This window comes from Tenrec ecaudatus, chromosome X, assembly GCF_050624435.1.
Source record: "Tenrec ecaudatus isolate mTenEca1 chromosome X, mTenEca1.hap1, whole genome shotgun sequence".
Classification (NCBI taxonomy): Eukaryota; Metazoa; Chordata; class Mammalia; order Afrosoricida; family Tenrecidae; genus Tenrec; species Tenrec ecaudatus.
Genome location: NC_134548.1, coordinates 30,600,048 through 30,623,946, shown reverse-complemented (window position 1 = coordinate 30,623,946; position 23,899 = coordinate 30,600,048). Strand labels below are relative to the sequence as shown.

At 40.6% G+C, this 23,899-nt stretch overlaps 1 protein-coding gene across 4 annotated transcripts in view; it reads right to left on the bottom strand.

The window, feature by feature from the left end:
* Positions 1-2,654: 2,654 nt before the first annotated feature.
* GK (glycerol kinase) overlaps positions 2,655-23,899 on the bottom strand; it is a 67,272-nt gene continuing 46,027 nt past the window's right edge. For 2 of the 4 annotated variants that reach the window (XM_075539118.1, XM_075539119.1), the window contains 10 exons: positions 21,627-21,669; positions 21,065-21,145; positions 17,499-17,577; positions 15,658-15,754; positions 14,862-14,946; positions 14,230-14,350; positions 13,987-14,130; positions 10,239-10,319; positions 6,996-7,082; positions 2,655-5,186 (listed from right to left, as the gene is read on the bottom strand). In XM_075539118.1, coding sequence (XP_075395233.1) covers positions 5,176-5,186; positions 6,996-7,082; positions 10,239-10,319; positions 13,987-14,130; positions 14,230-14,350; positions 14,862-14,946; positions 15,658-15,754; positions 17,499-17,577; positions 21,065-21,145; positions 21,627-21,669 — 829 coding nt within the window. In that variant the 3' untranslated portion in view covers positions 2,655-5,175. Of the gene's footprint in view, positions 5,187-6,990; positions 7,083-10,238; positions 10,320-13,986; positions 14,131-14,229; positions 14,351-14,861; positions 14,947-15,657; positions 15,755-17,498; positions 17,578-21,064; positions 21,146-21,626; positions 21,670-23,899 lie in introns of those variants that run through there. The other 2 variants (XM_075539121.1, XM_075539120.1) reach the window with 2 other exon arrangements.

Below are 23,899 nucleotides of genomic sequence, written 5' to 3'. Positions count from 1 at the left end.
CAAACTTACATGGTTTCCAGGACTGGGCATTTGCATTCCAAAATGAACATTAAAAAAGTTACACACACACACACACAACCTTTCTTCCTTGTAATTTTAAAGATACCTGCCATCTTAATTTGGTCAATAGGCCCCTAGTTTGTGACCTCTGAATTCATTACCCTTTTTAATTGAGATTTACATCACACACCATAAAATCCATTCCGTGCTCAAAGTAGGGGATTCTAGTATGTGCACAAGCTGGTGCCATCAGCATAACTGATTCCTGAATACCTTGGCCACCTCACAAAGAAACCCCATACCTCATAGTCATCGGAACGACCCCTTTCCCCAAGATCCTGACGATCTACTTTTTGTCTTCACGGCCTTGCCTGCCTGAACAGATCACATAAGTGGGGTCATCCAATCTGTGGCCTTTTGTGGCTGGCTTCATTTACTTAGTACGTCATCGACTCAAAATTCACTGCCATTAAGTCGATGTGGACTCATAGCAAGTGTGTAGCTCAGCGGAGACCTGCCCTGTGAGTTACAGAGATTTTAACTCTTTACAAGAGTAGAATGTCCCGGGAGGCAGACAGTAAAAAAGTGGGTGAAATGAGACAGCAGTCAGTGTAAGACATGAAAAGAAAACTTACAATCAAGGGACAAAGGAGAGGGAGGGGAGAAATGAGGAGCTGATGCCAGGGGCTCAAGTAGAAAGAAAATGTTTTGAAAAAGATGATGACAACTTATGTATAGATGTATTTGACAAAATGGATATATGCATGGTGATGAGAGTTGTATGAACCCTCAATAAAAGAAAATTTAAAAAGAGAGTAGAATGTCCCATTTTTCTCCAAAGGAGTGGGTGGTGGTTTCAAACAGCTGACCTTGTGGATTGCAGCCCAATGGGAAACCACTATGCCTCCCGGGCTCCTATCATCCATGCCATAGCATGAGTTAACACGTTTATTCCTTTTTAAGGCTTATATTCCAGTGTGAAAATAGAGCACATTTTGTACAATGCATTTTATCTGTTGATGGATTCGGGGGTGGCTTCCCCTTTTGGACTACTGTGAATAATTCAATGACCATTCATGCACAATGACCTCTGAAATTCAAGTTCCAATCTTCCCCTTTTTGCAGTTACTACTTTGATGTGACTCAGTATTTTACAGTAAAGCCTATGGAAACCAGAACCTGTGTTTGGAAGAAACTCAGCAGAGAATTCAAAAAATACTTTCTACTAAAGCAAGTGATAGAAAAGTGGTAAGACAACACCCTGTCAAAGGCGGAAAACAAACAAAAAAGGTGGAAAACATGCGAGACCTGGAACGACACAGCGGTCCAGTTCTCAGATGTTCCCACTCACAAACCAAAACAAAGCTCTGCCAAATGGTGTCGATTCGGACTTATAGAGATCCTAATAAGACCGAGGAGAATCGCTTCATCTTTTTCCTGTGGAGCACTTGGTGGGTTCGAACGTCTGACCTTGTGGATAGCAGCAGTCCAGTGAGTAATCCAGTACCCCACCTGGGCTCTTGCACACGCTCAGAATGAACATCTACCACCTGTTCGTCTATTGACCAGTGGTGGCTTTTGTGTCACCGGATGCTTTGCCACTGATACTTCAAATGCCAGCACGGATCACTGATGGTCAGATTTCAAGGGGGCTTCTGGACCAACATATACTGGTCATCTACCTCCAAAAATTTGCCAATGAAAACTCTAGGAATCACAACATTGCCTGACTCACTTGCCTTAGACACATCGTTAGTAGGGGAGATCATGTTTGGGGACACGGAGAGCTGGAGGTGAGAGCTTGGCCCAGGGGCCACAATGATGCATTCAAATATGCCTGTAATCGTACAATGTTTCTACGGGTGTCAAGAGTGGACTTGATGTTAACTGGCACAGATCCTTCCAGAATGAGGTGAAAACATTTGCTCCCCCGCCCCCCTTACACACATACACTTATTTGGAGATGTTTCCATGTGAGTAGACAGTGTTCTCCTTCATTTCTAAAACCTACACTACTGTGTACCTCTATCACAGGTTAACCAGTCCCATTGATGGGCACTTTGGCTATAATTTAAATTTACGAAAGCTAACTGTAATTTAATCATACAATAATAACCAACCAACAAGATCAATAAAATCAATTTTATTGAGAATATAGGTTATTTCAGTTGAATAGTAAACAGGAAAACCTACAAAGACTGGCAGTTGCCTTTTAAAACAAATTATTGCCATTCTTGTAAATGATAAGCTATTGAATAGGACTACTTATCGTAGATGAGATGGGAAATCAGGATTAAAGATACTGGCCTACTTGAAACAGCTTTTTAAACTCACCTTCTGCTTTTCAGAAATTGATACAATGGATGTATGGATGGTTATAAGCTGTAAAAGCCTCCCAATAAAATGATTTATTAAAATTCTATTTTTAAAAACAGAAAATGTATTTTTTAAGAGAGTATATTTTTATAGACATCCCAATCAAATTTAAGAAGTCACTCTTATCAAGGCCCATGGCAGAAAGATCTGAAGAAATACAGGTGAGGTGCTGCTTGCACATAAAGGTATGTGGCACATCTTATATTTATCTGTAATACTAAAATTATGGCATATAACTCAAACGTAGAGACAAAATACACTGGTTAAGAAGGCCAGTTTCTCAGTGATTGTTTATTATGTGACATTATGAAAAGTTGCTAGACAAAGGAGCAAAGGAGCAGCCCAACGTCATTAGTTAAATGTCATGAAAGAACCTCTTACAACATCTTAAAAATCCTGTACTTGTAATTACTACTAGGTAAATACTATCTACTCCATAGCCAGTGCTGTTAGTTTTTTGTTCTGGAAACTCATTTGGTGGGGTTTTTGTTTTTGTTTTCGAAATAGCCGATTGCTCATTGCCAAATGATCTAAACCATCCCCACACATTCCAGAAACTGAGCTTTGGGCACTTTATACGAAGCACACTAGAGAATTCGGAGACAACATTACAGAAGCAAAGATGCATTCGTTCTTTTATTGATTAGCTGGAGAAGAAATGATTGGGTGTGGGCTAGGGAGTAGAGAGAAACTAGTGTCTCTTTACTAAAAGGTCATGGTTAAGCATGTGAGACACTAATGATTCCACCAAGGTATTTCTTGAAAATGCTGAGACGGAACAATATAGTCTCTTTGAGTCGCATGACTAAGGTGCCCGGCCTTCCCAGAAACTACTTCCTCGGTGGTTGGCTGACTCTTCCGACAATGCCTCCTCAAGTGCTAACAGCTGGGGTTCACATTTCCTGAGACAGTTTTCTCAATGCCATCGTGATCTAGGCACTAGTCTGGCAATGAGAAGTGCAAGGAACAGGGAAGGACCAATCGAACACATACAATTTCAAACATAATTTACAAATCATACAATTATTAAAAAAATCAGTATGATCCTAAAATCATTTGCATAGGGATTTTTCAATGGTATTTACAATGAACTCGACCGCTTTTGTAGAAAGGTGAGTATATTAAAAAGTACCCTACCACTAAGTAATAATTTCAGGGTAACTTTCGAATAATATGTTACCTCTGTATCAGTTGCATTAAAAAAGAAAGGAACTAACTCAGGAGGCGGAATAATTTATAAACAGCATAATCAGAATTGCAAATACAAGCTGCCATGAATTCCAAAGAAAGCCAAAATCCTTTGCATTTTCCCATATTCCTCAACGAGTAAAGAAATAAGGCGGAGGCACTCTTTCCCTAACTTTAAGCTAGTTAACACATGGCCGGTCAGTGGGAATGGGTGACTTTCATAATGCAATACTGCATATTGGGAGAAAGTCTTGGTTTCATTTGAAGGCATTTCCAATGGCGAAGCTTTCTCAGTTGCGAGGAGGCATGATGCAAAGGCAATTCTGTGTCATTCCAAAGAGAGAATACAATTCCTTACCAGCAACGGAAAGAGAATATTGGTTTTATTCTTAAATAAGTTTTGTTTTAAATGTAGGGTTTTTAAAAAATCCTTTTGCTATGTCCTCACTCGTTCCCAAAGAATCCAAATTTCTCAATTGAGTCAAGGGGTGGGGGTTGGAGGGGGATATAACTACTTTATTTGGACCAGAGCTTGTATTTGAAAACAATGTTTACTGCAGGGGTTTTCCCCCTTCGGTATATATCCAAATAAGACAAGTAAATATCAAGGTAAAAGATATATAATTGAATTCACAATAAAGTATATTTTCTTGTATTGGCATAGAACATCTACTTACAATGTAAATGTTGCCTCTTTAGCACAGTTTACCATAAATAATATGCATAATCATTAGGACAAAAATGTATACAGCAGTGTCCCAACAAATATTTAATATACACAGTGGTCCACTTAAGACCAGCCCTGTTGTAAGCTCCTGAATGCAATGTGCTCTTAATTTATGCAATGGGCTCCCCTCATGATAGAAAATGTATGCTACACATACAGAGTAAAAACTACAAAAGGGAGGGATGGAAAGAAGGAAGGAGGAAAACCGTATCAGTCCCTGTAAGAACCAGTCAGTGGCTCAGTGCATGTGATTATTGAACCTGATTGTGTAAAATATCTGAAGAATTTCAGTTCAGGCAAATGATTTTCAGTAAAATATCTAAGCTACCAGGGTGCTACATTTCCATTTCAAAAGCTTAGTAGAAGTGTTCATTAGACATTCCGTGGAGATGGTACGGACTACCCTAATGTGTAGGAAAGAGAACTTTGTGGAACTGGTTTTGAAAGGCCCTCAAGTTTAGCAGGTCGGTAATACCCTTTTACTCCGGTGTGGACAGTGCAAAGAATCATCTCCTCCTCCGTCGGTGTTTGCATACATCTGAGGAAATGTGTCATGAGCAGGATATGGATTCTTCTTGGATATTAGAGAGAATGAGAGCAGAGTATTATGGCAAAAGAGGGTGGGGATCCGTCCCCAAAGTGGCCAGCCCAACCTTCACTGTTGAGTTAAAACAAAACAAAAAACCACCTGATGTTTCCGTAAGCATTCTTTGTGCTGCATTTTCTTTATTTCAAGCCACAGGTCTACTTGGAGGGTCATGCAGCAAGTGGCTCATAAATAAGAGCAAAGTCTATGAATAGTGTCATCACATGAACAGACAAAATTGTGTCCTCTCATTAGGTAAAAGGCTCCATCTTGGGAATCCATGAGTTGCTGGAATTATTTACAGAGTACCTACAATGGGGGACAAAAATCATACATGTCAATAATACATATATGCAAGTCGGGAGGCGAATCAACGTAGAATACACAGTCACTTATTGAACTTGGAATTCTAAATCATGCCTCACAACTGAAATACAACGAATATGACCGGGCCTATTCCGAACCTAACAAACATGATCACTGTTGCTAACTGTTTACCAAAGCAAACAGTTCCCACTGTTCTTAAATCTCAGCATATGCCACCAAGTACACTTAAAGATGGTGACCACGCCATTGCGGAAGCCTAGGAATTTGGACATTTAATGTGTCCGGTAGCTTCGAGAGATGCAACATGGGTCCATTTTCATAAAGCCTAGGCCTTCTCCTGCTTTCATAGAATTAAAGCCCCAGAAGGTGCATGGCAGGGATCAACACAAACATCCAACCGCAGTGTCCATGCCACCCCCTTTCCAGACCACCATTGTGCATCTTAGAATAGTCAGGATAATTAAAAACACAAACAAACAAAACCAAGAGAGGAACTTTTTGTAAAACAGCATGCACATTGCTTTCTTCATTAAGTCACAGCTTTTCTGGCAATACGGACTCTTTTGCCAAACATTTCCAAGAAGTAGAAAGAGAACCCTCAATTCTCTTATTGGTTGGCGGTCCGTTCTGCACCTCTGTAAGGTGCAAAGCACAGCTACCAATGTAAGATCTTGTTATTACGGAGGCCAATTTGAACAGATTTATCCTGACTAGGCTTGAAAATGAAGAATAAGGACAAAGGTGATATAATCTAATTTTACATTCTCAAGCAAATAGTCCTAAATGTCTCAATCATTAAAATAGCAACTAATTTTCTGCTGATGTAAATTATCTTCATTCCATATTTATAGAGTGCCAAACTGAAGTGAAGCAGAATTAATGCTTGACTTATTTCAATAAACAGATGTTCCCTCCGGCATCAATAATGTTTAAATTTTACATTTTAAACCCAGGTCATCATATAATTAAATAGGAGAGATCATTTAACTTTCCCTCGTCATGAATATTAAAAAAGGGAAAAAGTGTCACTTTCTTCAAAACATATGGGACACAACATTAATAATTTCCATTTAGGCGATTAATTTGAATAAAAATTGAGCTATCATTAGGGACAGCTTTCAGAAATGATGATCACATTTAAAGCAAGACACTGGCAATGCAATGTAGTTGATGCCATGCTGAACAATTTTACTGGCACAACAATATTTTCAGAAGACTTTAATAGGCAAAAATAACAAGTTGGTTTTCATTTCAACTCCAATTTACTTAAGAACTCATTTTAAAAGCGCCAGGCCACAAAATCTATTCTTTTAACTAAAATAAATGAGAGTATAAATCGGTCCCATTTGAGGAAGTTTACAGGAACATCCAAAACGCTTACCCGAATGGAAATACTAAGACTTGCTTAGCACATTTTCAGCAGGCTAAAGAACAATTTGTGGACATTGGAAAGTCACTTGACCTAATGTCAATATTCCGATTTTTTAACTCTCCTCAGTCGTGGAGAAAGTGCTTTCCTGTTAGCACTTGAGCTTTTGCTCATTGCTACAGCTGGCAGCAGAACGTAGTGCCTCAAAGAAATCACCCACTTAAAAGAAAAACAACCAGATTCCCAGTCACAGTCCTTATTTCCGAGCCTCAAGACAGTAGTTGGCCTCACTAATTAGACCTTTAATTGATTTTCCAGATTCCTAAGCATAGAAGAAAAAGCACTGCAAACTTTTCTGCTGAGTTATACATAAATACATTAATGCTAACCAATAAAATTGTCTGATTTAAAGAGTAACTAACCTGAGATGTACCTTGCTCCGATTAACATTACCATGCTACTCACTATAAAAAAGCCCAAGGGTAGACTACAGAAGATACTAGGGTCACCTGTGGTCATCCAAGCAGAAGGGAATTCCAGTCAAAGCAAAGCAAAAGAGAGACACATAATTACAATATTTGTGTTAAGAATCACATGATGGCAAAACAAAATAGGTTACATACATCGTATATTCATAAAAGCTAGCAGAGCTATTATTTTAAATAATGATTATAATCAGTATCAAAGATTTATGATTGTTAACAAACAATACAGAGAGCATGCCATAAGTAGCCAAGAACATGATACATATGCACCAACATTAGCTTCCCCCTGGCAAAGGCAAAAAGAGCCCATAGAGAACTTTTTTGGGAGGCTGTGATTTTAGCTTTCTTCACCCTTGCTCAAATGATACTCAATGAGTAGTTCAAATCCCCCAAAGTTCAAGATGTTGGCACTTTGGCCGTCAGAGAAGACTTACATTAGTCTCCTGAAAATGGACTTTGAACATTATTTTTTGTTAAACTATGGACTCCAATTTCTTTTCTTTTTCCATAGAATTTGGCTTGGAAAAAAAATGTACCTGACAATGGGGTATTTCCCCCCCAAAACCCAGCATTTTTCTCAAAGCTGTGTAATTTTTAAAATAAAACAACCTTATAAACTTCAAAGTACTCTCCATTGCACTTAATACATTTGCTAAATCTGCAATTTCATTCTTGGAAACATTTTTCAAACTCATCCATTTGGATGGTTGACAGTACTTCCCTCGTTTTTTTCTCCACCTCTTCTATAACATCAAATCACTGTCCTTTCAAGTCCCTCGGCATCCGCAGAAACAAAAAGAAGTCGCACGGCATGAGGTCAGGTGAGTCAGGTGCGTGGGACAAGAGTGGCATGCTGCTTTTTGCCAAAAACTGGCGCACCGGGCTGAGTGAGCAGGTGCATTGTTTTGGTGGCAAAACCCTGTCTGCCACAAATCAGGCCTTCGTTGTCACATACTTGTAATGCAATCTTTTCAGAACCTCTAAACAGAAAGCTTCATTAACAGTCTGACCTGGTGGAATGAACTCCAAATGCACTATGAGTCGACACTTTTGTCCTTTTGGGAAGTTGACGGATGTCCAGAACGAGGTTTGTCACAAATCGACATTTCACCTTTTCTGAACCGAGAAAACCACTCTAACACCTGAGTTTTTCCCATAGCACTGGCCTTGCAAGCTGTGTTCAACATCATCACAACAGTTTCTGCGGCATTTTACCCAAGCAGAAACAAATTTCACAGCTGAGCACTGTTCTCTTAAATCGGCCGTCATAACAAAAGAGGGGCAAACAAAAGTACTTTTACGAAAAAAATCCATGTGACCAGAGAGAACCTTCCCAGACAACACCACTGTGTGCACTAACTCAGAGCGAACGGATTGATGCTCGCCTAGCTGGGAAAAATGTGTACTACAAAAGCTCCACTCTGCCCAGCACAATTCTGTTTTTTTTGGGGGGGATACCCCTCATATTCACACACATATATATATATGCACATGTATATGAGATATATGCATATATCCTCACTTAAATCTAAAAACTATATATCTCGAGCAATTAAAATTCATTATGAAGTTTATTCAAAAATCGATTCTAAGCGTTGAAAAAATAGAACCATTACGTAAATGGGTTTCATTGATAACTAGTGAGTTAAAGATCCCCTGTGAAACTATCTATAATAAACTGATGGCAGCCCTTTTGTCTCTTTTTTGGCAGAAATTTTTTCCCTTTTAAAGTAAAGGGAAAAGATCAATTGGTTTTATGGAAACTTTGCAATTAAATTTAGATCCTTGCTGCTAGTATGGAGAACTGCTGTGTGTGGGAGAGAAAATAGGGTGAAGGGAAAGGGAGGGAGGCCTGTGTCATTAAAAACAACAACAACAACAACAAGTAGTCAAAGTAATGATGTAGCTCAACTTGTCATAAGCCATTAATTAATGGTTTACTGGAAATGAGGACTCTTGTCCTTTAAAGTTCTCTCAGCAAGGTGTACTGAACCAAACCAAGAAACTTACTGTCATTGAGTTAATTCTGACTCATAGCGACCCTAGGCTGATGAACCGATGCCCTGGTAACCTAATGAGTTATACCTTGGGCTGCTAATCACTAGATCGGCAGCGTGAAATCATCAGCTGCTCCACAGTGGAAAGAGGAGGTTTTCTACTTCCATAGAGTTACAGTCTTGGAAACCTACAGTTCTACTCTGTCCCATAAGATCGCTATGAGCAACTATTACCGTGGTAGAACAAGAGTTAATGATTGAGGAGTCTGATGGGAAAGGGCTTAAACACTGCAAACAACCTCCTTGCAGAACTATAAGGAAAGCTTTGCTATCACCTTGGTGATTCAAAACAAAATGCCAACCTTCAAGTATGGACATGCAGGATTGAGACTACAGATTAGGCTGCTCTGGGAAAGATCTGGACACTTTTCCTATTAGCCAAGTGGTTCCACAATCACTTTGGGGTTGGAGTGACAGGTCATATTTCATTTGTAAACTCTTCTCTACTGAAGCACATACTTCAATATGGTCCTGGATATGGATCCATTTCTAATGTTCTAAACCTCTCGTTTAACAAAGAGCTAAAATATTAGTTAAGTACATTTCAAAAGTAATATAGTCTTCAGGTGATTCACATCATAAAGACAGCCCCCCAAAAAGGTAGGGTAAGGCATTAAAACAAACAAACAAACAAACAAACAAAAGGAATCTAGTTGAATTTTTTTCCATTAGGAAGATACCAGACCAGAAGTAATTTTACTTTGGGAAAATCATCAATTAAAGAATAAAGAATAAACTGGTAAGGAAAGATGTGGCAGTTCAAATATTTCTTTCATCTCGATCATTTACATTTCAAGTTGAAAATTTTAAAGTGCTTTCAAAATGTAAGAAATTCCGGATATAGGTAATACTATTCTTCAGAGCAGCCAACTGATAACCCTCGCTTAGTGTGCATGGACAGATGTTGAAATAAATGACAGTTAAAATATTTCGATCATTTTCATTTCAAGTTGAACATTTTAAAGTGCTTTCAAAATGTAAGAAACTCTGGATATAGGTAAAACTCTTCTTCAGAATAGCCAACTGATAACCCTTGCTTAGAGTGCAGGGACAGATGTTGAAATAAATAAACAAAGTATCACATTAGGAAAAAGCAACAACAACAAACAAGAAGCAGCTTTACCACTTTCAGAAGACTGAGTCGTAGCCCAACCCATTGACTTCATCACAGCCTTTTTCCAGGTAGAATAACGAATCTCACTTTCTGGAATGAGAAGGGGGAACAAACAAACACGGATAAAAGGTCATCTACTGAGATGTTCTAAACCCACTACCTTCAAGCTGATTCCGACTCATGGGGAGCTTATAAAACATAGAATTGCTCCTGTGGGCTTCTGCGACTGTAAATCTTCATGGGAGCAGAGAGCTTCATCTTTCTACAGTAGAGGAGCTGCTGGGTTTGTACCTCCACCCTTGCTTATCTCACAGCGCCACCAGGGCTCCTTGAGGTGTTCTAAGCACCATGCTTAAGGTTCACCAAGCATTTCTGACAAATTCTTAGACAATGCAAACTTAAGGTGGGCTTTCCTACAATGCAGGTTTGAGAAAGCACACTTGCTGGCGACTGCCTGTAACCAAGAGTGAGACCCTAAGTGGGGAGGCTCAGCATGGCTCTGCAGGCTCAAGGGAGACTTGAAAGATATGCTACCGGTTAAGGGTGGAACCATTCACAAACATGATGAACCAAGAGAGGGAATTCCATTTAGTTTCTCGTGTGTGTGTGTGTGTGTGTGTGTGTGTGTGTGTAAGGGGGTTGTCTAGGCTGCGAGGAGAGACATGTTGTAAAATGGAAAGACTCAAAAAGAGAGTTGGTTTTTGATCCACTCAAAGGATTTTTAACAAAGAGTGATTCCTCACAAGATAGACAAGCTGCATTCGTAGGAGATCCCTAAACTTCCCCAAACCTTGAAGCAGGATTTCTTTCACACAAAAACCTGCACTGCGTGAAACAAATAGAGGCATTGGCGCTTCGGGGCTCAGGCTGTACGCCTCCTAACCACAGCAAACCACGAGTGGCCTTTCCACTGACACAGGCAGTGCGCATGGGAGAGGGAGGGCTCAGGAGGAGACAGGGCTCAATGAGGGCAGGCTCAGGAGCCACTCCCATCAGAAAGTAGGGGATCAGAGAAAACAAAGTCCTCCCACAAGATGCGGCAGAGTACCTGCAACCATGGGCACACACGGGGAGGTTGGTGCAGGGCCAGGTCGTGATGTGTTGTGTTAAACAGACTTCCTGTGAGGCGGAACCAATTTGAAGGCACCAATGTGAAACCACCAGCCCCTTCATGGGAGAAGGGTAAGGAGACTTTCTACTCCAATAAAGGGTTATTGGTTTGAAAACCCCCTGGGGAAGTTCAACCCGGCCCTATCGGGTCAGAGAGTCAAAATCCATTTGATGGCAGTGAGCTTTGGTTTAACAAGGAGAAAGCTTTCACAATTTCTGGCTTTTCCTCCATCTTCCCATAGTGCTTAATCCATACCTCAGGATAACTCCTGCCATATTAGATGGGCCTGGCTAGTTCTCCCAAGAGACTTAAGACCCCTAAAGGGCAAAAAACTTGGTCTGATTCATCTCTGTATCTCAATGACAAGTATTGCCTCTGGCTTGAATGGCTCTAAACAAATATTTGCTGGAACTTTAAGTACCCATTGCTACAAGGGTGTGTGTGTGTGTGTGTGTGTGTGTGTGTAGGTATGTATTGTGGAAAGAATAGGGGACAAGATAATCAATATAACTGATCCAACTCTGGACAAAAGTGTTGGCAATGATGGTTATCTACAAAAACCCTTTGCACAGAACTTACTTGTTTTAACAGTGAGCTTAGTTCTAAACATTTACTCCTTTAAAGTGTTTTTTATTCAGAAATAGAAAAACTGAACTTCATATTTTATCCAATTTTATAAAAGTCAAACATTATTTATGTAATACATCATAGACTATCTGATAATAAATTCTAGTATTGCAATGCATTCTTATACATGGAAAAGAACCAACAAAATTAAGAAATACTATGTAGTCTTTGTGAAAATTAAGCAAAAATGCATTTGAAAGCTTATTTCCCAGGGCTCAAAATCCACTTTAATACTACTATATGCACAAGTTTCTAGAAAGTTATCAAACCACATTGAATATATACATCCCTATATTTTAATAATATAAAGGATACTAATCAGAGCTCGTGGCTTATCTTTGCTAAGGCAGTGAATCAGATATTAATTCCCATATATTTAAATGGCCCAGATCCCTGTTGATACAGTGGTTATTCGTTGGGCTGCTAACCTCAAGGTCAGCAGTTTGAAACCACTAGCCATCCTGTTGGAGACAGATGACACTTTTTACTCCTGTAAAGGGTTATAGTCTTAGAAACCCCCAGGAGCAGTTCAAACTTATCTTATAGGGTTACTCTGAGTAAGAATCAACTCTATGACAGTGAGATTATTATTTTTAAATATAAATTGTTGCTGCTTTTGAAGGGCTATCCTGCTTAGTATCCCTCAGTCCAGATAAATAATGTACAAAAGGGGCCAGTGGCACCGAAGATGATCAGTCTAGACACTAGGGTCATGAATCTACCTTCTCCCTTTGAAAAAAAAAAAACAGAAAAAAGATTTAAGTTGTCAAGGATTCCATTTAACTTAGATCCACAATCAGTGTGCCTGGAAGCACTAGTAAAAGAAATGAAATGGCATATTACATTGGGTAAATCTGCAGCACCAGACCTCATTTGAAGTTTTGAGGAGCAAAGATGTTATTTTCAAGACTAATATGTGCCTGATTCTCACAAACCCATGAAAGCTGGCCTGTGAGTAAGGAAGACCAAAGAACAATCGATGGTTTTGAATTATAGTGCTGCTGGAGAAGACTGAAAGTAGAAGACTGAAAGTAACATGGACTGTCAGAAGGATATAAAATTCTGTCTTGGGACAAAGTACAGTCAAAATGCTCTTTAGAAATGAGGATGAGGAAATGCTGCCTCGTGTACTTTGGACATGTTATCAGGAGAGACCAGTTCCTAGGAAAAGACATCACGCTCGGTGAAGCAGAGGGTCAGCTCAATAGAGGGAGATCCTTCATGAAATGGATGGACCCCGTGGCTACAACAGTGGACCCAAATATAGCAATGATGGTGTAGGATTGGACAGTGTTTTGTTTTGCTTTGTTGTATATACACTGGATCCCTTTCAGTAAGAAATGACTTGATGATACCTAACAACACCAAGCTGAAACTGACAGTGTGGCAGTGACATCTTCCTACAGAAAAGGCTGCAAATAGTACAAGTGAATGGCACAAAACAAACAAAAATGTAATTGTATATGTTTCTTAAACTATTTTTCTCATTTAGTGTAGTTCAATATGCTTGTACAGATCTGTACAAAAATAGACATTTGTCATGATGATCAAGACATATACATTATAGAGACCATTGTTGGAAAAAAATACATGATGCATTGTCATTATATGTGTGCTACAAAGGAGCCTTAGTGGCACTGCGGTCGAATGTTTGACTGCTAACTGAAAGGTTAGCAGTTTGAGTTCCCCCCCGCCAGCTGCCCACTCTGTGGGATAAAAATATGGCAGTCTACTTCGGTAGAGACTACAGCCTGGGAGACCCTATTGGGCAGCTCTACTCTGTCTTTTAGGGCCACTTGAGTAGGAATAAGACTCCACAGAAATGTGTTTAGTTTTTAAAAAATATGTAGGGTCCTATTATACACCTGGAAACACAATCACTTTATCGAAAAAGCCAGGAGATAGTTGTGTGGTGTGTGGAGGTTGTGGCTGTACATGTGGTGGGATGATGTGTGCGTGGACATTATGTGGAGTGTGACCGTATTATCATTTGAATCTTCATTTTTTTTTTCAATGTACCCTCAGCATTGATCTGTGGCTCAAACCGTTCCATCGTGACTGCCGACAAATCCTCAGGGTCGAGGCTCCAGACACCGACTCCTTCCGCGGCCCCTGCTGCCATGGCTGCTCCAAGGGCGGTGGTCTCAGGCATGGAGGGCTTCACTGAGGGGAGAGAGCTACATCAGTGACACGCACCCACAAACCCAGCTCTTTGGAGGGAAGCAAGATGGCTGGAACTGGACGAAATGAAGGCTTACTAACCTACTGGAATATACAGAATGTCAGCTTGCAGCTGCATGAGGATTTTGTTGCTGGTCATTCCTCCATCAACCTGCAAATGACTGAGTGGGATTCCACAGTCACGGTTCATGGCATCCAAAATCTTAAATAAACCAAAATGCAATTACACAATTAAGTTACTTCCCAGCGACATCTCGAATGATAGCATTCTTCCACTCAAACTGCCCCCATTGAGCCCCCTCAGCAGTAGGGTGTCAAATACTGGTTTCTCATTCTGGTCTTCCAAGCCCTCCCTGATCTGGTCATAACCCACCTATCTCTCCTTATACCTCTGCGCTCTCCCAAGGCCAACCACTCTGTCTGCAGTCTGGCCTCCCACCTGCATTGCTGATCCTTGTGCTATCCCCTTGCTCTAATGGGTGCCACCTAGCAACCTCCAACAGTACAATGTCCAGTGTCTGGCATGTGATGGGAACTCAGAAAGTAAATGCTAGCTGGGGGTGGGGGGTGGGGATGGGGAATATTACATTTATTGGGTTAGTGCATGGACAGGCTTCATTTTGGATTAAATAATATATTTCATGCATAATGCACATTTTTCTCAAAGTGATAAGAGTGGATCAGATATAAGAAAACAGGTTGATATTTATTACCTCTCGGGTTTGGAAGCAAACAGCTTCTAATGCAGCGAAAGCAATATGACATTTATTGGTAAACTGAGTGAGACCACAGATTATCCTAAAAACACAGAAATGTTAACATTAGGATGCTATAAATGAGGTAACAATCCAAAATGTCAAAAATTGACATACATGGATAAATTGGAATTCTGTGGACAGAAAGGTAGAGGGCAAAGGGAAAAATAATAAGAGACCGTAATTATTAAGTGGCAACGTCTTTGGGGTCCATAATCTTGTATCCGCATGTGCAAAGGTTCATAAGCCCTCTGAATAGATGTGAATAATATCAGAGCAGCTCAGTGTTCACTTGGATGGTGGCCCTTAGCTAGATAGCTTGCAGAGGCCTTGAAGAGAAGTGACAATTATGCTAGCAGGAATAAGGGATACACACACACACACACACACACACACACACACATACATTCAGGAGGAGCACTGTCTTAGAACTTAGAATTGAAAGGTTCTGGAATGATATTCTATGGGTGAGAGAGAAGGGTGTCTCCTCCCATGAAGGAAAACACAGCTTTGGAAACCCACCTAGGCAGTTGGGCTCTGTCCTCTCTGTCCTTGAGGGGTGCTGTGAGTCAGAATGGACCCGGTAGCAGTGAGCGGGCGAGAGAGAAATGATCCCTCACAAAGGCAAAAGAGCTCCCTAACACTCTAAAGTCATTTGAAAATACGTTAGATAGGCAAGGAGACACACGGACTCAGTTGAGTAGAGATCAAGAAATCTAGACCCAAGCAAGCATAGCCTACGGTCATTACTTACCCTCTTGCACTGGGCTCCCAATAAGGTGCGTATAACCCTGAAAATGCTGGGACGAAGTAGCAGCCATAAGAAGTACCTACTTCTTTAGCGAGTTTTTCTAATATTTGGGAGGGAAAAATCCAAGTATGAATATCTTACTTCACTCAATAAACACTTATTTTTAAAAACTAGGACAGGTCTTTGGGTTTTATATTCTTTGGTATTGTCCCATGCTTCCATTTTCCACAGTATTCTGGGGAACAAGTCTCCCCATAGTAAACACTCCCACTAACATATAACCCAGCACAAGCCATAAAGGCTTAGCTTCCTTCATGTGTCTTAGTCCTTTCCACTACGATTTACCATTGCTGACCAGGAGATAAGTGGCGTGCCCTGTATCAAACCAGAAACACGATTTCTTACTGCCTTTATCTTCTGGCAAAGTAACACAAGTAGATGGAGGAAGAGGTCGATGCATTCAAAATTATGATCCATGTGCTGAAAATAGCCTGATGAATATTTATTTACCATATATACTCATGTATAAGACGAGTTTCTCAGCACAAAAATTGTGCTGAAAAACTGGGGTTCGGCTTATATATGGGTTAGTGGTATCCCAGCGAGGTGTAACATCTCACTGACCCTCTCCCCCCCCTCCGAGGTAACGGGACGAGCGCCCATTATCTCACGGGTGATTGCCGTTTCTCCGCTGTTCATTCAAAGCCCCGCTGACACTGCAGGGCTTTGAATGTTTGTTTGCTCACATCTAACCAATCAGAGCTGTCCTATGACACGTATCTTTGAATAAGCATTTTAAAGACCGTGTGCGAAGGATGTGGCATGAATGGATGTCAACTGGTCAAGACCGACTAACAAAAGGAGGAAATCTCATGAAGCCTGACATAGAGTTAATAGCAAAGTGGGTTTGAGATGCATGGGAAGACATGGTGTGACATGCCTTCCAGAAATGTAGTATTAGTAATGCTATGGATGGCAGTGAAGACTGTGCTTTGTATGAAAATGACAGCAGTGATGGTGATGACGGCGATCTCAGTGAGGACAGCATCTATGTGATGACCTCACACCAGCTGAAGCTCTGCATTGGGATACGATGATGATGAGGAATCCAGTTTTGAAGGATTTTTACTCTTTACATTTTAACTTGGTGACTGATTGAGCTCAGGGAATAGTACCCTTAAGGTATCATTGTTGATACCTTATTGTTTTTGTTGAACCTAATTTCCACTTACAGTGCTGGCTTACTAATGTTAAATGACGTCCTTTTATTTATATTCTTTATTTAACATAAATATTTAAATACATTACCCCACTGATGTCTCAATTTTTAATAATTTTATTTTCATTAGTTTTGATTATTGAAACTCACCAATAGCTTCTGCATTTTCCACCCTAGGCTTATACTTGAGTCAATCAGTTTTTCTGGTTTCCCAGGTAATAATTAGGTACCTCAGCTTATACTCGGGTCGGCTTATATTCGAGTATATACACGGTATAATATAGGGATCAGATTTGTAATGTTCACTCTAAGCTAGGACTTAAAGCTCTTTCTCATCAGATAAATTACTTGTAGCTTCTGGCAATCATTAGTGTACAATGTGACATGGTCGATTTTTATGCCCAACCATGCCAGTTTATTAATGCCCACCACCAATGTTGTCTACTTGTTGTTCTATATGTACCGCCACGGACCAGTCTTTTCTGTTGAAGTCAAACTCATGACAGGGATCCATATCATTTCATGTCAGCAGAGGGCATAGCACACGCAATCACAGATTGCAGAGGCACACTAGGAAACGGTTTCAGGATTCAGAGTGCCCAACCCTTTGTTAGAACACGCTTACCAATTTCCTCTGAGGTACTAATAATTCCAAGATTGTCTCGCAGCCAGCGAATAACAGCACCAGCTATGGCTACAGACCCCTAAGGACAGAAACAAAGGAATCCGTAATACGACATATGTTTTCACTCCCAATGGTTCTGGTTAAACATATGCTCCCAGTCTGACACTATCAAGGAAATGGAATTCAAACGTTTAAGTTTAGGATGTCTAGAAATATGAGAAATGAGGGATTCTGTTACAAACAGAGTTTTACTTGGGTCACTAATAAAAGGTTGTCATGACACAGGGCCAAGCAGAGAGCCCTCCTGCCTCTCAATGGACCCATCGTCATCGGTGAATATCAATCTGTTGGGCAGTCTGTTTCTTGTACAATTGTTCTATCTGTGATGAGGCTACATAGGAATGTCATTACCTACAATGCAAGGGGACTCCAAAAAATTCAGGGAGAAATTCTTGCATCTTTTAATCTCATTTTTCCATGAACTTTTGAAACCCTCTTGTATACATATGCTACTCTGATCCACAGAGTTGTCAGGAAAGGCCATGCTGCTCTTGCTCCAGTCTAATTCGCATGGCTACGAGTGTCGGGGCGTGCACACTGCCACAGAAAGGAAGAGAAGCTGCGATTTGAAATCCAGGTCTGAAAGGAGCCAGGATTGAGTCCCCGCTCCAGCACTTTGTTGCTATGTGATTTTTACACAAATCACTTAGGGTTTCCGAGTCTCCATTTCCTCATCTATAAAATGGTGGTGAATATAATAAGAGACTTAGAAGCACCTTTGAAACTATCACCTAAGTTACCTTTTTTTAAAATTTGGAACTGAAGCCTCTCCCAGAGGTGTCTTTTCAGTCAAATAATAGATTGGCTTATAAAATAAAACAGCAATACCAAAGGAAAAATCTGTTCCCGTACACAATCAGATAGACGGTTGACAAATACCCCACAAGGGAGCATGGGAAGGCACAGAAGAGATAAGTAGTTAGATAAAGGAACTCAAAAGAATGAAGATGCATTGTGAAAATTGTAACCAACACCAAGGAACAATGTGTGAAGCCAAACCAAAATCAGGAACGGAATTCACTATGTAACTTTCATCTGAAACACAGTAAGATAGCCAAAGAAAGACACCCTGGTAACCAAATCAAGAACTGGGCAGCTCCAAATTTGCTCAAGTCAGTAAACACAGTGAAAGTACCATGATCATTTGGTTATTTTTCCTCAACATCATGTTAGAAAGTATGAAAATTCCAGATGGTAGTGTTAATCTATGGGATAAAGAGAAAGCTAGAAAGGGAACTTTTGCATAGGGCTTGGTTAGATATCACTGAATTTGATGACATTTGCTCAAAAGTAACGACAGTAAGTTTTCTGCACCTGTTTGAATGAAGACTCCAGATGGAAAATAAGGCCATAAACAGGAAAAATTAAGAAAACAAATCTTATGGCTCACCTGAAGAAAAACAATGTGTGCTGAAATAATGTTTAGAGGAAAAAAGATGGACTAGGGCAGGGAGCAGACTAGTCTGGAGAGGATGGTGTATTAGGGAAGACAGAGATGGCAGAGGGAAGTCCTGTTTGTTTAACTGCTATTTTGTTTCAGTCTCTTGAATCACGAAGAACACAACTTCCAATGACAAGAAGTGAGGCAAATCTGATTGGTGTTAAATGAGTTTAAAGTCCTAGAACAATTTAAAGATCATGTGGCCCGGGAGGGGGGAGCGGGGAGGGAGGGGGAAAAAAAGAGGACCTGATGCGGAGGGCTTAAGTGGAGAGCAAATGCTTTGAGAATGATTAGGGCAAAGAATGTACGGATGTGCTTTATATAATTGATGTATGTATATGCATGGATTGTGATAAGAGTTGTATGAGCCCCTAATAAAATGTTTTAAAAAAAAAGATCATGTGGCCCGATTCCTTTACACAGGTAATGAAAGTGTGAGTCCAGAGAGATTGGAATTTCAGACCCAGATGAATCACATGCCAGGGGCCTGGGAGGGTGAGGGAGGAAGTTCTCCTGGTCATAAAATAGAGGGAGATGCTGATATACATCAACAGAGTGTGGTATGTTTATACTTCCCCACCCCCCACCCCACCCCTTTTGCTCTTGCTCTAAAATCCGTAGGATAACAGACAATACATAAAAATCAAAATAAACAAACAAAAAATCTCAAACAGGAAAAAGGCAATACAGAAAAGAATCTAGGTCACAGGTTCCCAAACTTATTTGACTTACTTTTTCAAACAAATGTCAAGAGGTTATCAGTCAAATGCACCCCAAAAAAGGCTTTTCATATTGGGAGAAAAGTTAAAAACAGGTCACTCCTACCTGAGACCCTCTCAGGATCTTTAATTCTAAACTGCTAAATCTAATTCTAGAGTAGACCTGGGCCATACTCGCTATGCATTGGGCTGCGATCCACAAAGTCGGCAGTTCAACACCACAAGCAGCTATAAGGGAGACAGATGAGGCTTTCTACTCCCATTAAAGAGTTACAGCCTTGAAAATTCACAAGGACAGTTCTTCCCTGTCCTATATGGTCACTATGAGTCAGTATTAACTCAGTGTCAGTGAGTTAAAGTTATATTTAATTCTAAACTACTGGTTGTGTCCTAAGAGAAAAAGAGAACTTGGTCTTTATTATTCTAGGAAACACTTCTCAAATCTACAGTCTATGGGTGGAGTCCCTTTCATAAGGGAGGAAAGAAGGAGAGAGGTCATAGGATTTTAGGTCCAGGGAAGTGTTTCAATATTTTAACACACAGAACAAGTTTATCATAATTCTTCTACTCACAGAAAAGGGGTTGGTCAGGGGAAGAATGAAAGAGGTTAGGGAAATAAAAACAACAAATAAACAAATATTCCTCGTGTTCTAGGCATAACCATTTATAAAATGTTTTAACCATACACATAAGCCTAAAAAATCCCCAGATTATTATCAGACACCAGGAAATAGGACTCAATATGTTTTCAAAGTCATTTTATACATGCACATTGCAAAGAACTCATTTCAAAACAAACGATACAATACTTAGAAGAAATTTACTTGATTTTATTAAACAAGTATCATTTCTTTGACTTTATAAATGTTTCCAATGATTTTGGAATTATAAGCGGAATATAAGGTCACCACACCCTACAGACATAAACTAATGTCGTTTCTACTAACTTTTACAAATGTGCTTAAAACAAATGCTTCCGGCGGTAAACCGCATGGATTGCCTCATATTCTTTCCCACACCAAAATGTGACAGCAAGGTGTATTCTTATGGGGAGACAAGTATAGAGAGCTGCTTGGCCTTTGTGGTCCATGGTGTTCTTTGGAACACCGGAGCATTCTGTTATAAAACCACCAAATTTTCAAGCTGAACAGAATGTTAGATATTAAGCCAAGGGTGGTCAAGTCAAATGTTCAAGTTTACATGAGTAGCTGGTGTAAGAGCTGAGAAAAGTCAAGGTCTGCTGGGAGCCCATGGTTCGTGACAAGAAAAGGTCCTGGAAAACCCTGGGATATATCATAGGTTTTGAAGGTGTATCATATCATCCACACTGATTTTAAAGAACTTACTTCTAATGCATAATAAACCGGTTTGTCTCTGCCTAGTTTATAAGCCACCGTTGTCAGAAGGCCGTGTTCAGAAAATACACACTGTACAGAACAGAAAGAAAGGTCAATGTTTGAGAAAATAAGAAACATGAGCAATCTTTTAAGCTAAAATCACCTAGATACAAAATAATTTCAAAAATATGCTAATTTAAAAGATAAATGACCAATAAGCCTAAGAGTCAACATCACAATTTTACTAAAAAGGACACATTTAAATGGTGCAAAGTCTATTCTCCTCCTAAGTTCAAGTTGAACTAAGAATCTGACAATGTCCCCGTCTGGATTTCCTATCAATATAATTACAAACGCAAATAGAAGATCTGAGGAACTTGAAATGGTTCTTATTAGGATCCTATTGGTGGCTTTATCGAGTTCTACATTAAAGGCTGCAGATGTTGGCAGTTGCTATTAACCTGACCCCAGAACACAGACACGTTCAATAGAAGCTGATTATGCTCAAGCATTAGGTACATGCAGCTGTCAGTTTTTGATTGAGCAACCACCACCACCACCAGCAACCTACCTTATGGCCCGTATTGCAAAGTAAGAAACAGCCTGTTCCATACCTAGAGTTGGGGGGGGGGGGAGAATGAACAGTATTGACAATTTTATTATTGCAAAGTATGAGACACTAGGAAGAAAAATTATCTAAGCTGACATTTAACTGAGTGCCAAAAAGGGCCCTAGTTCAAGTGTTAAAAAAAGTGAATGAGCTTCATTCAGAGATCAATATAGAAGAAATTGTACTTCGCGTAACAGAATGGGGAAAACTAAGGCAGGCAATGGTAGGTATTTTGAGGTTAGTTAGTTAGTCTAAGGCGGTGTTGACCAAACCAGATGAAAATACAAATCACCGTTTAGTCACAGTGGCGTGGCCACCACTGAGGCGCGTGGGGTGACACACTATGGTCAATTGCCACCCACCGACGGAAGTGCCGAGTTTAGCTCGAGCATGAACACAGTGACACACCAGGTAAGATCCGAGCTCTCAGCACTGAGGAGAGGTTTGGTCTGGCATGTGGGGAGTGCAGTTGGAGCATGGGGACAGGAGTGGCACCCTAAGGGAAGCGCCCCCCCCCAGTTCTCTCTGCAGGACCGAACATTCATTAAAACAGCGGGGCGATCATCAGAGAACAGCCTGCAATCCACTGACACGGAGGAATTGCAGTTCTCTTACGGCTGTCCTACGGGTCTGAGCTTTGCGTGCTGCTACCAGTTTGGCATTTAGCCAATACTGAGTTGGTTTTGCTGTGTGTCAGGCAAATAAACAACCGTCAGTAGAGTGGGATAATACAGGCAGCTGTTCCTTCTCCTCCCACAGGCCTGACTGCTGTCCTCTACACCTTGCTTCTGGCCCTACTGGTGACCTTCTAGTAGGAGACATGCCAGCAGCTGAGGGCGAGTGAGCACAGCCCAAGGGCTGGCAGACAGAGTCCAGCAGAAGCCACTACCAATCAACACAAAGGCAATGGGGTCTGTCAGCTACCTTTCTCTTGTGGAACCAAGCAGAAATGGTGGGAACTTTTCCCAATACACCCCCACCCACCTCCAGGCACCACTGTTCTGCGTAAGAATTAGCTAAGATAGTTTCTCTCTCTACCTGCTTGATGAACAGTTGGCACATCCAGGCAGCATCGGATTAATGAATCCAGGCAGTCCCGGATTATGAACGAATTCAGTTCCTAAATCTGCCTTTAAATCAAATTTGTCTGTAAATGGGAAAAGTTAGGTCCAGTTTGAATCTAACCTGTTATTCAAAGGTCTCAGTATATAGTATATAGTTTACCTTTCTATGTATAAAAATAATTAAACAATTCCAGATATACTAAAATATCTGTCAGTCACATAGTAATACAGTAATTGTTATGTGTATTGCAAAGTAGTGCCCGCTTCTTATTCCAAACATTGTGTATGCACCTTGTGGTAGCTTTTGAGGGCAGCAGGCTGGTTCATAACTACAGGCTATACTGCCACTGATGTTTGTGGACCGGGCACGGCCTGTATGCAAGTGTATAAAGACGCTTGTCACACTATGCTAGATAAGCACCATGCACGAACAAAGGAAAACACATAAATCACATCTTTTGAATGCCACATCTCTGAAGACCCTGTGTTTTTGGTTCTTCTCTTTTAATAAATACTCATAAACATGGAAGTTAATGATCTAGGTCTCACTTCTTTAAAAGGAGAAATCCGTGCCAATCTAGCTCCTAGATCATTACCCCTGTACACGGAAGGGTTGTGTATGAGTCTAAAAGCACAAAGTTGTGCGATGGTTCATCATGCTTAATAAATTCGAGTGAGTTCTTAAGTGAGATGGTGCATTTAATGTGGCGGTGGTGTTAGTTGTGATCAAGCCAGCCCTGATCAAGGCATCCCTGCGTACAACAGAATGAAACGCTGCCCAGTCCCAGGCCGTCTTCAAGACAGGTCGTTTGAGCCCGGCGTTAAAGCCATTGTGTTCATCTGTCTCTTTGAGGGTTTCCTGAGGAGTTGTTTTAACGAGTCTCACCAATGAACAGAGAGGCTCACATTGCTACAGCCAGAGCCCAACACTCCAAGCCATGCCACAGAGGTGATTCTGACGCACAGCGAGCCTACTGGACCGAGTCGAACTGTTCTAGGGTTTCCAAAGCTGTAACTCTCCACGGGAGCAGACAGCCTCATCTTTCTCCCTCAGAGCAGCTGCGGGGTTTGAATAGCTGCTCTTACAGTTAGCAACCCCAAACACAACCTGCCGCGTCACCACGGCTCCTTTAAAAAAAACACCAAACTCACTGCCACAGAGGCAATTCT